Below are 12,814 nucleotides of genomic sequence, written 5' to 3'. Positions count from 1 at the left end.
GGAGGTGGCCATGGGTACAACTGAGGTACAGCAAATGCCTTGAATATGTTCCATGCCCAGGATGAGGACTCGGAACCACAGGTGGCTGTGGTCATGGCTTCCACAGTCCTCCCACTGAGCACTCAAATCACACAAGCTCACTGGGCACCAACTCCCCAGTATACACTGGCCCAGGGTCCAGGGGATGATGCAGGTAAGGTCCTTTCTCTCACTCCTGAGATGGGAAGGAAGCCAAAGAGCTTCCTGCTGTGGACTGTTATGGAAAAACAGCCATGGCTCATGCCTATAATTCTGGTATTTGGGAGGCTAAGGCAGGATTATCATGAGTTCAAGGCCAGCCTGGGCTACAGACTAAGGTCTTGTCTCTTGTCTCTAAATAAATAAGCAGGCTGGTGAGATGGCTCAGTGGGTAAAGGTTCTTGCCACCAAACCTGATGACCTGAGTTCAATCCTGAGGACCCACATGGTGGAAGGAGAGGACTGACTTCTGCAAACTGTCCTCTGACTTCCATACAGGCATGTGGTACATACACACACAGGCACACACACATACAGAGTGAAGGCGCCAGGCATGGTAGTACACATCTGTAACCCCAGGACTCAAAAGGTTGATAGAACAAAACAAAGACTCTAGGGTAGTGAGGGTCTACATAGTGAGAACTGTCTCAAAACAAAACAAAACAAAAAGAAAGAGGCCAGGCACCTTTAATCCCAGCACTTGAGAGGCAGAAGCAGGAGGACCTCTGTGAGTTTAAAGCCAGCCTGATCTACACAGTGAGTTTCATGACAGCCAGGGCTGCATTAGAGAGACCTATAGAGTCTCAAAAACAAAAAAACAAGAAAAGAGGGGGTGGAGAGATGGCTTAGTAGTTACTGCTCTTAATACCTGATATGTACACCAGGCAGCTCACAACCACCTATAACTCAAGTCTAGAGGATCCAACATCATTTTCTGGCTTCCACAGACACCGACGTGAATATGCATACTCATACACACGTAAGTAAATTTTAATAAAATTTTTAAAGAAAACAAATAACCTGAGTGGCACACTCCTATAATCTCAGCACTGTGTGGCAGAGGCAGCAGAACCAAGAGTTCAAAACCATCCTTGGCCTCATTGAGAATTTAAGGCCATCCTGGGCTATGTGAGACCTTAAAAAAAAAAAAAAAAAAATGAGGAGCAGCAAAGAGAACAACTACCTCCAAGTAATAGTAACGAAGTCTCTGTATACTTTCATATGCTGTCTATAATACATGACATGGCTCCTACAGCCTGAAACTACACAATGCATACAAGGACCATCAGTGAGAAACCACAACTCCCCATTTGAGTAAGATTCTGTGGAACATAACAAGTTCAGTCTCCTCACAGCACATACCTTGAACAGGCTTCTCTCCTAGCAATTCCCCCCGCTTGCAGGCATTGAGCTGATGCCTACTGTGTGTCCCCGAGTCTTGTCCTGCTTTCCCAGATGACTCTGATAACACCTGAAGTAAGTGAGCATTGTCGGATGTTGCAGCGACCACAGGTCTGAAATAATGCACTGGTCGATAGTCTCTGGGCAACTGAGGGGGTGGATAAATCTTAACAAAACCAGACAAAACAAAGGTCAGTGTGGTGATATTGTGTTCCCCAAAATATTGTGCACCCTAATAAACTTATCTGGGGTCAGAGAACAGAACAGCCAATAGATACAGGGGCCAAAAAATGGTGGCACACTCGCCATTAATCCTATCACTTGGGAGGCAGAGATCCATCTGGATCTCTGTGAGTTCAAAGCCACACTGGAAACAGTCAGGCATGGTGACACACGCCTTTAATCCCAGGAAGCGATGGCAAAAAGCAGAAAGGCATATAAGGCGTGAGGACCAGGAACTAGAGCTGGTTAAGCTTTTAGGCTTTTGAGCAGCGGTTCGGCTGAGATTCATTTGGATGAGGACTCAGAGGCTTCCAGTCTGTGGAAACAGGATCAGCTGAGGAATTGGCGAGGTGAGGAAGCTGTGGCTTGTTCTGCTTCTCTGATCTTCCAGCATTCACCCCAATACCTGGTCCTGGGTTTGATTTTATTAATAAGACCTTTTAAGATTTGTGCTACAGGTCAGGAAATCCAGGCTGCAAGATCACACAGACTTCATAAAGAAAACCATGACCAGCCCGGGTACACTTGGGAGGTGGGCAGCAGCGCATTACTCTGTCCCCGAAGGGCACCAGAACCACCGTCCCGATGATCTCACCCTGCAGACATCAGCACAGCTAATATTATGTTTCCCATGCTGAGAACACTAAATATGAGAAGACACAGCACAGTGTCCTGTGCTGAGTGCACACCCAGCCCACTGTAAGACAAAACATTACAAGACTTTGAAAAAAAAAACTTGAAATTACATAGTTTTAAATTCAAAACTCTTTATTCAGGCTATGGTTCACTTCTAAAATAAAACTTCAGATCTTCATTTTAAAATGTATTTTTATTTTATTTGTGATTGTGTGTCTGCTATGTATGTGCACAGTGTGTGTATGTACCTGTGAGGCCAGGCAAGGACATGGACCCTTTAGACCTGGAGTTACAGGTGTTTGTGAGTGCTAGGATCCAACTGCATTCCTCAATGTTAAGCAACAAGTGCTCTAACCACTGAACCATCCCTCCAGTCTCCTTAATTCAAAGTATGTTTTTAATTCGGATACTGAGTAGAGCTGAGGATGTGGCTCTGTTATGGTATTTGTAGAGCAGTCACAAGACCCTGGGTTCAATCCTCTGGAACCTCCACCCCCTCCCCAAAAACAAACAAACAAACAAACAAAACAACAAGCTTGGGTGTAGAACCTAGCATGCAAGGGGGTGGGGGGGCTGACAAAACTGAAATTTACATAGATTTGTGAAACTTTGGGATTGATAATTCTGAAGACATTAATGACTGCAGAAGAGAAAAGTTAAAAAGAAAGTGGGTTTTGTTGTTTATTTGGGGGTGATGGACCTTACACACAGTACACAGTATTGAGCTATATTCCAGCCTAAGCCTTAGAGGATTTTTTGGAAACAGAATTAACTGTGTAGCTCTGGCTGTCCTGGAACTCACTCTGCAGACCAGGCTGGCCTCAAACTCAGGAATTGGCCTGCCTCTGCCTCCTGAGTGCTGGGATTAAGTAAGGTGTGCACCACATACCCAGCTATTAGATACTTTAAGTAACTACTGAATGGTCCCCTTGCTCTTGGTATAACAAACAGATTAACAGTTGCATGTACATTGACTTCTAGAATTAGAAGTTTCCCAAAGTGGGAACCAAGGCAACTATGAACTCGGCACCAGGTGAATCACTCAGTCCCAGGAGCACGCAGAGAATGTTTTACCATGTTGATGTCTCCATCCATTCTTCCTGTTAGGAGTTTCCAGTTCCCTAGGGCACAGCGGAATCGCTACTGCTGGGAAACCACTTTTGCTGGGGGATGTTTACCTACTTTCCCATGAACAATATTCCCCAAACACAAAGCTAATCTGAAAGTAACAGAACTGCCTTCTATTTAAGGTGCGAGGGTTTGGGGTTCTGTTGTAACCACTAGGCCACATTCCTAGCCTATCTTTTAATAGAAGAGTCTTTTTTCTTTTCCTTTTGTTTTTTTTAAATGTATATGGGTTTCTTGCCTATATGTCTGTGCACTACAACATGTATGTCTGGTGCCAGAAGTCAGAAGAGGGCATCAGATTCCCAGGTACTAGAGTTATAGACACTTGCGAATCACACCTGGGTCCTCTGAAAGAGCAGTCAGTGATCTTGACTGAGGGACCACCTCTCCAGCCCACCTTCTTCTATGACAGAATCTTTCCCTGGCATGGATCCTGTCAAGTAGGCTCTACTGCTGGCCAGTGAGCCTCTGGAGTCTTCCCTTTTCTGCCTCCACACAGAATGGCAAGGACAACCACCTCATCAGCTTTCTTGACATGGGTTTGGGAACTGAAATCACGTCTTGAGTACTTTACTGGCTGAGCTACGTGACGTGTGTCCCACACACACCCTTTTTGAAACAGGATCTTGGTCAGTTTCCTGCCACAGCTTACAGGTGTATACCAGCACACCCAGCTTTCTTCTAAAAGAGTTTTAAAGGAGCCAGGCATGGTGGTGCACGTCTTTAATCCCAGCACTCGGGAGGCAGAGACAGGTGGAATTCTGTGAGTTCGAGGCCAGCCTAGTTTACAGAGCAAGATCCAGGACAGGCACCAAAACTACACAGAGAAACCCTGTCTTGAAAAACAAAAACAAAAACAAACACACACACACACACACACACACACACACACACACACACACAAAGGAGTTTTAAAGGAAGAATATGTTGGGCTGGAGAAATGGCTCAGAGGTTAAGAGCACTGGCTGCTCTTCCAGAGGATGCAGGTTCAATTCCCAGCAACCATATGGCAGCTCACAACTGTCTGTAACTCCAGTTCCAGGGCATTTGACACCCTCATACCAATGCACTTAAAATAAAGTTAAATAAATTACTTTTAAAGGAATATGCATAAAGAAATATCAAATTTCCATAAGTACATTGATATAGCTCAATTGATTACTTAATATTATAAATAAATATTAAAATAAAAAATACATAAAGATTAAAATAAACATTGTAAGCACCAAGCCAGGAAAATAATTTTGATGTAAAGGTTTTCTTACTTTCTTTGAAGACAGAGGTTTAGAAGCCAAGGAAAATCCTTCCAAAATTTTGCCAACATATCGAAGATCTCTCTCTGGTTCTACAAAATGAAATCACTGATTAATTCCAGAAGTTGAGGTGATTAGAGCAGACAAAAGACTCCTTATCTTCCCGAGCATAAGCAGTGTGCCCGGGTGAGATCTCTGGGAGGGAGCACTGAGGGACAGAATGGCATTCAAGCCCTCACACGTCTGTTGACACAGTGACTGGAGCCTCAGTTGCTTGGACAGCAGCCTTGGCCTCCTGAGAGAAGCACCCAGCACTGTCTTCAGACACCACCATGATGTGTTGCCTCACCGGGAGGCCAAGACCGAGCTAAAATCACCCACAGACCTGTCCCCTCCCACCCCACCAAAGAAGAGTGACCTGGTTGCTCTTCGGAGTGAAAGTCACGGGAATGTAAAAAGAAGAGTCCTAACCCAAGGGTCACTTCTCACACCAGTGCCCCAGGGTAGCTGTCTCCCAGTTTCCTTAGCAACAGCACAAATAAGGCTCCCAGGCAACACAATCAGGTCAGACAAACTGTTGTTGCAAATGAAATGTTAACAGTAGATAAAGACCACAAAGTAAGGAAACCGAGTGACCAACGCCCTCTGACTGGAGCAGGGGACAGTCCACTCGCTGTCACTACCCTGTGACAAAGGGCCTATGAGTCACAAGATGACTTTCTGCAGAGTGGTTACACATAAGATTCATTCCAGCCTCATTAATTGCTGGAAGAAAAAAAAATCCTAAAAGCCAACTGTGGAGACTGAAATGAGGATCTATTTACTCAGTCAAAAGGAAAACAGAGCCCATGCAGGGAATATGTACAACTTTAAAACGGAGAGAGAATTCCCCAAACTCATGTGGTCAGAACTGCAGGCTCTGGCACTCTGGGAGGGGGATAGAGAGACTGGGAGAGCAGCTTCCGGCAGGAAGGTCCCAGAACTCAGGGAGCTGCAATTTGGGCTTGCTGGGGAGCCCATCAGCGAGACAGAGGTGCAATATTCAGGAAGAGTGAAGGCTAGAATACACAGCAGTACAGACTACCAGCTACTCTAAGACAGTGGGATATTAATTCAGTTAGTTTACATATTGATTACTGATATAACTAAGATAACTATTATCAATTTCATTCTCCTACCAGTCTCTAGAGTATGCTTAATTAGTAATTGGTATTTTACATGATTATATAATTAACATGTAACATATTATTGATGGTATATCAATACATTAGCTATATAACATAAGTAATAAATCAGCACACAACTATTAATATAATACCATAACACTTCTAATTTTTTATTTTTTTTTTCAAGACAGGGTTTCTCTGTGTAGCTTTGAAGCCTATCCTGGAACTCACTCTGTAGCTCAGGCTGGCCAGGAACTCACAGAGATCCACCTGACTCTGCCTCCTGGGTGCTGGGATTAAAGGCATGTGCCACCACCGCCTGGCAACACTTCTAATTTATGCCTGGCAACACTTCTAATTTATAAGATGTGAAATCATGTATCTTTTGGGCATGGGGATGGGCAGGTACTGGGACTGAGCCTAGGCACTCTATTAGATGCGCCCAATTCCTCATCCTGTCTACTCCCCTGCGCCATTTCTAGATAGCAAGACTAGAATGCAAGTCTAAGCTTAGGATCTGAATCCCAGACTGGCCTGAGATTTAACTTGTGTTGAGAGACACCAATAATTATAATAATTAAGTCTATAATTTCAGCACCTGGAGGTGGAGGTGGGAAGAGGACAACTCTGGACCAGCCTAGGTTACATAGTTAGACCTTAACTAAAAGGAAATGTTAGGTGAGAGATGGCCATGTTGGATGCGGACAAGAGCCCCTTGAGTCCTCAAGTGGGGTACAGGCCAAGCCCAGCTCTGCTGTGCTACAGGTTGTTGGCCCTGTCATTTGGTCCCAAGTCTGGTCTTCTGACCTGCTGTCTAAGTTGGCTTCTGCTGCCACCCACCAGTTCCCTGAACTCTGCGTCCTCAGTGCTGTCTGACCACAACGCAGCGGCACCAGACCCTGGCCCCAGTACACCCCATCTTCACTGCTGCCTGTAACTGTGGCTTAAACCCCAGTTCTCTCTTACATCCTATCCACTGCAGGCCAGGCAGGCCTAGACTTCACTGCATGACTCACAGCAATCCTCCTGCCTCAGAGGCTTTCCAAGTGCTAGAATTATAAGAACGAGCCACTGTACCAGCCTCCAATGTTTCTTACCCTGCATATTTTTTTAAGTTATTAATTCTTATTTGATGTGTATGGTTGTTTTGCCTAAATGTATGTATGTACAGTATGTGTGTGCCTGGTACCTGTGAAGGCCAGAAGACAGCATGAGATCCCCTGGAACTGGAATCACAGGGGAATGTGAACCATGTGGGTACTGGGAACCAAAGCCAGGTCCTCTGCAGCCAGTGCCCCTAACTGCTGAGCCATCTCTCCAGCCCCACATCCTGCATCTTTGACAAGCCTTACTCTAAAGTCTGGTACTCCAGTACCAGAGCCTGCAACCCCTTGCTCCCCAGGGCCCAACAAGCACTCCTACTGTCGGCGAGGCCAGGGTTACCTTTCTGATTCTTGTATAGCTTGGGAGCTGTCCAGCCATAGAGGCCATCCCCAGGCTCCTCATCCTTCAGTACAGTGTCATACTTGGACAGGGTTTCTGTGGTGTAGATGTCATCATCTTCCTCTTCCAGAGCGCCTACACCAAAAGCCTGCAAAACACCAGGTCTCAAACCAAGCTCCGGGGCTGTAGGGTCCGTCTGCACTGCAGGGTGAAGCTGCCTGAGGGTAGGACCCTGCAGCCCACGTGACACATCCAGATCACTGGGAGAGCAGCAGATGGAATCCAGATGAGAGGAGCCTGAGTCCATTGAAAAGTAAGGACCAGAAACGAATGCCAGGCTCCAGCTCAGCCACAGCCTCCAGCCTCAGCAGCGGCCCCCAGCACAAGCATGGACAGAGATGTGAAGAACACCCACACAGCACTGAATAGGCAGAAACAAGGCTCTGACAGGAGAAAGGCAGACATGTCTGTCTGTCTCTCGTCAGCATGGCCTGGTCTGAAGACGGTGGGAAACAGCCTGAAAAAGTTCATTTTTTGTTGGAAGAATGAGGAAAAGGCAATGAACCAAAGTAACTAAACCATTTTCTCTTTTCTTCACTTTTTTTTCTTCTTTTTTTTGGTTTTTCAAGACAGGGCTTCTCTGTATAGTTTTGCGCCTTTCCTGGAACTCACTCTGTAGCCCAGGCTGGCCTCGAACTCACAGAGATCCACCTGCCTCTGCCTCCCAAGTGCTGGGATTACAGGCGTGCGCCACCACCGCCCAGCCACTTCTTTTTGAGATCAGATCTCACTATGCAGCCCTGGCTGGTCTGGAAGTTGTTAATGTAGTCCAAGCTGGCCTGGAATTCAGATACACCTGCCTCTGCCTCCCAAGTATAGGAATAAAAGGTGTGCGCCACTGCATTGACCTACTTTCCTTTCAAAAGGAACCTGTGATAGCCAAATGATAGCTGAATTATACATATAAATATTGATTAGATTCTGGGATACAGAAGAAACCTATCTTCATCTGTTCCGAGAGCTATGTTTTAATTAAATTGTGTAAGTGAGATTCCTATTCATCTTCCCCTTCACTGTTTGATTTATGGCAGACGTTTTTTCTATAGGCTAATCCATAATCTAAAAAGATTTTAGCCTTCCCTCCTGAAAGTACAGCCAACATTTTCTTTCATCAGCTTGATACAGTACAAATTCCTGTCCTAATAGTGAAATGTTTCACTGAGGCTTGCCACAGTCTTCCTAGGGTCCCCCTGCTATGTAGCCTCCCTGGTTCTGTGGGTTGCAGTCTGATTGTCCTTTGCTTTGTACCTAGTATCCACTTATGAGTGAGTACATACCATGTTTGTCCTTCTGAGTCTGGGTTACCTCACTCAGGATGATATTTTCTAGTTCCGTCCATTAGATTTTTATGGAAGAAGGGTTTTAATGGAGGAGGGATAGGGATGAGGGAGAGTAAAGGGGGTTGAAAATTACTAAGATTTATCATGTCATGTATGAAACTGTCAAAAAATAAAAACTAAAAAAAAAAAAAGGAACCTGTGAATCCATTTGAGAAGGTGGGCAACTGAAACCTCCCCATCTTTCCAAAAGTAAAACAACCTCCAAGTCAAAATGACTCCAGGTGTGTAGTAGCAAAGGAGCCGACTCAAAACTACGCGGTTTTCCTCATCTGTTGAGCCATCCTACAGACCCCAGACTGCAATTCAACTAAAGCAAAGCATCGGCCAGGGGACTTTCCACTTGGCCCCACACAGATGAGGAAACCTCCTCCGCCAGGTATACGGGCTTCTTCCAAGAACACAGCACAGGCTCATGGGCACCATTATTAAAATTAGGAAGGCATGATGGGGGCTGGAGAGATGGCACAGAGGTGGAGAGCATTGGCTGTCCTTCCAGAGGTCCTGAGTTCAATTCCCAGCACCCACATGGTGGCTCACAACCATCTGTAACGAGATCTGGTGCCCTCCTCTGGCCTGCAAGACATACATGCAGGCAGAACAAGAACATTGTATACATAATAAATAAGTAAATCTTAAAAACAAAACTAGGAAGACATACATCAAAGATGCCCAGGAAGGACCTTCAGGGAAACAGAACCTGGGGCTGGGCATATGGCTTAGTGAAAGAGTACCTGTCTAGTGTATGCAAGGCCCTGAGTCCCAGCCCCAGCACTGGAACAGAAAGAGAGACAGACAGACAGACAGACAGAGAGAAGAGAAAAAGAGGAGGATGGGGGCAGGAGAGGGCTTCAAAGTCCTTATTAAATAAACAAAGTGTCTACATGGGGCTGACCCACAATGGGAAGTATATTTGTCAGTGTTTCTACTTGTAAAATAGAGAAACTTTTACCTGGCCAGAAATTCCCAATTTTCTTCCTTTACTCAATCTAACATCTTCAAGAAGATGGCTGGTCCCCTCAGATGGTCCACCAAAAAGATTCAGATGTTCTCCTGGTGTTCCAAACAGTGCTTGGCGGGGGTCCAGGCCCTTGTAGGCCAGCCCGTGTACATTATCTTTAGGTGTAAAATCCACAGGCATGATGTCTTTAGGAGCAAAAGTCACATTGTCGGGCAGGTAATCATCATCTTCATCCTATTCACATGTGTGAGGAGGAACTGAGGTGAGTCAGCCCTGGCGTCAAGGCCTCAGTGCAGTGACTAACTCCAAACAGAACAGTTGCCAAACTGGAGTTTCCACAACCCAAAATGACCAGATCCCAACCCTGAAGAAATGACTAGTAAAAGCATGTGAGGCTCCACAGAGGCTGGGATGGACTGCTCGTGCGGAGGATCTACCTCGGGCAGCTCATAGCTGCCTGCAACTCAGGGGATCAGACACCCTCTTCTGACCTTGATAGGCACCTACACACACACACACACACACACACACACACACACACACAATTTTTTTTTAAATAAAATAATCTAAAACAAAGGCAGGGGTATAGCTCAAAGGTATGGCACATGCTTAGCATGTCCTAGTTTCAAACACCACCTCAAGAGATAAACAAGAACAAGGCATGGTGGTGTACAACTTTAAGCCCATCGTCAGGGAGGCAGAGGCAGGTGGGTCTCTGTGAGCTCAAGGCCAGCCTGGGCTACAGCGTGAGTTTCAGATCAGCCAGGGCATCTTAGTGAGACCTTGTCTCAATCAATCAAACCAATAAATAATTAGAGTTGGGATATCTGTGGTGCTAGCAAGTTGCTGACTATGTCAGCTGACATAGTAATGACAGCTTTAAGGTATGTATAGTTCATGACAGTGGAATCTGACAGATTCCTAAAATTGCTTATGACCTTGCTATTTATTTGTTTGCTTATCTGTTTGCTTAGGTGTTTTGTCTGCCTGGATCATTTGTTGTTGTGAATTTTACTCTTTAATGACATTTATTTATTTAACTTATTTCTTGGTTTATTTATTTATGTGTGTGAGAGAAGTGATGTGTGCACATATGTGCACACAGGCATGCATGCCAGAGGTCAAGGGACAACGTGGGAGTCGGTTCTCTCCTTATAGAGGTGGGTCCCAAGGATTGAACTCAGGTAGTAAGCTTGGCAGCAAACACCCTTACTCAATGAGCCATCTCACTGTTTTTTGAGGCAGAGTCTCACTATATAGCTCAGGTTAGACCTTCTGCCTCAGCCTACCAGGACTTAAGATTATCAGTGTGCACCAGCATGCCTGGCAGTTTTGTGGGGTTTTTGTTGTTTTTTTGTTTTTCTCTCTCTCCATGATAAGGATCAAACCCAAGGCTTTGCACATGCTAGGCTCTATTCCCAGCTTGTGATCCTAAAATTTCACCACCATAAAGTAGCACATTCTACTGTAACGTACCTCAGACCCTTCAGAGCCTCCAGGCGGCAACGCACAGCCATAGATCTTAACACCAGGATCTACAAAGGAGATCCCAAAGGCATTAGTCATGAGTGACTAAAAATAGACCCCAAGTTACTGAACCCTCCACAAGTGCAGAGACACTCCTCTGCTCCTGGAAAGGTGCTGTGGCCTTAGGGTCGCAGGTGGATGACAGACCCACCTCAACCTGTGTTCCAATAATGTACTGCATGGACCTGTCCTCAAAGAGTTCACTCACATTCGGGGGACAAAGAGCGTAAGGAAAAAGCAGAAAATAATGTTAAGCTGGGAGTGTAGTGTAGCTCAGTCATGTGGGACTTGCCTGGGATGTGTGAAGCCCTGGATTCAATCCCCAGCACCAAAATGAATGAATGAATGAATGAATGAATGAATGAATGAATAAAGGAGGAGGAAATAATAATATTGAACTATGACTCTCTGATTCAGTTAAGGTGTGGTTCAAAAGCAAACTTTTACACTCCTGGTAAGAATGTGAACCTGTACAATCCTTCCAGAAGTTACCATGCATTACACCTAAAACCTTAATATATGGGGATGTCACCTGACTTAGCAAGTCTGTTTCTAACAATATGCAACTTTCAAAAATATAGGGCTGGAGACATGGCTCAGTGGTTAAGAGCACTTGTTACTCATGCAGGGGACATGGGTGCAGTCCCAGCACCACATGGCAGCTCACAACTATCTGTTAACTCCAGTTCCAGTAGCTCCAACACTCCCTTCTGGCCCCCCAGGGCCCCTGCATACATGAGGTAGACAGACTCACTCACCAGGAAAATACACATATACACAAATTAAATAAAGAAATAATTCTTTTTTTCTTTGAGAAAAGGTCTCACTATGTAGCCCTGCCTAGTCTGGAGCTGTGTAGACCAAGCTGGACTTCAACTCACAGAAATCCACCTGCCTCTGCCTCCCAAGGGCTAGGATTAAAGGTGTGTGCTACCATGCCTAATTATTAGTAAACAGATCCTAATATATATCTCACACTCAGGAGGCAAAGGCAGGTGGATCCCTGTTCTCTATGAGTTTGAGAGCAGCCTGGTTTTCAGACTGAGTTCCAGGAGAGCCAGAGCTGTTACACAGAGAAACTTTGTCTCTGGAGGAAAAAAAAGAAAAAATGCTATATTAAGTGTCATGGCACATCACTCTAATGCTAGCACTCAAGAGGCTGAGAGCTCCAGGCAGCCTGAACTTCACACTACAACCCTGTCTCTCAAACAAAACTAAACAAGCAAACCAAACTGTGCACTGTAGAAGTGGCTTACCTAGTTTCTGTCTGCGCGGCTTTCTCTTCACCCGGGGGCCAACTCCTTGTCCCTCCTTCCATCCCATTTTTCTTAGCAGTTCAAAGCCAACAGACATTCTAGACAGGACATGGAAACATTGACAGTGAACTTCACTGGTGATAGGCAACTCCTGATCCAGCGCCTCTGCCGGTCTTGTCTGGTTCACCCCGCAGTTACAACACAATGGTACAAGCCTGGGGCCAGCCTGGGCTTGGGAGCACATCTGCACTAGGGGAAACACATATCTGCTTCTTTGGGCCTTTGAGATGGGCCTAAAGAGACTCTGGGCAGTCCTTGTCAAGGAAGCCGGTGGCCCAGAGATACCAGGAAATTCTGAAGCTAGCACATCAGGTCACAAACCCAGGAACAGAAGACAAAATATACA

The 12,814-nt window shown here is 45.5% G+C and overlaps 1 protein-coding gene across 1 annotated transcript in view; it reads right to left on the bottom strand.

Annotated features, from left to right (window-relative positions):
• Positions 1 to 12,814, bottom strand: part of Gpatch1 (G-patch domain containing 1) — a 47,691-nt gene that overhangs the window by 20,221 nt on the left and 14,656 nt on the right. Inside the window, exons 5-10 of the mRNA XM_036205980.1 lie at positions 12,409 to 12,506; positions 11,102 to 11,160; positions 9,617 to 9,859; positions 7,268 to 7,415; positions 4,671 to 4,750; positions 1,381 to 1,585 (exon numbers count right to left, since the gene is read on the bottom strand). Coding sequence (XP_036061873.1) covers positions 1,381 to 1,585; positions 4,671 to 4,750; positions 7,268 to 7,415; positions 9,617 to 9,859; positions 11,102 to 11,160; positions 12,409 to 12,506 — 833 coding nt within the window. The remainder of the gene's footprint in view (positions 1 to 1,380; positions 1,586 to 4,670; positions 4,751 to 7,267; positions 7,416 to 9,616; positions 9,860 to 11,101; positions 11,161 to 12,408; positions 12,507 to 12,814) is intronic.

Source organism: Onychomys torridus, chromosome 1, assembly GCF_903995425.1.
Source record: "Onychomys torridus chromosome 1, mOncTor1.1, whole genome shotgun sequence".
In the NCBI taxonomy this organism is placed as follows: Eukaryota; Metazoa; Chordata; class Mammalia; order Rodentia; family Cricetidae; genus Onychomys; species Onychomys torridus.
Note: the sequence above shows the minus strand (reverse complement) of the source record. Positions and strands in the feature narration are given on the sequence as shown.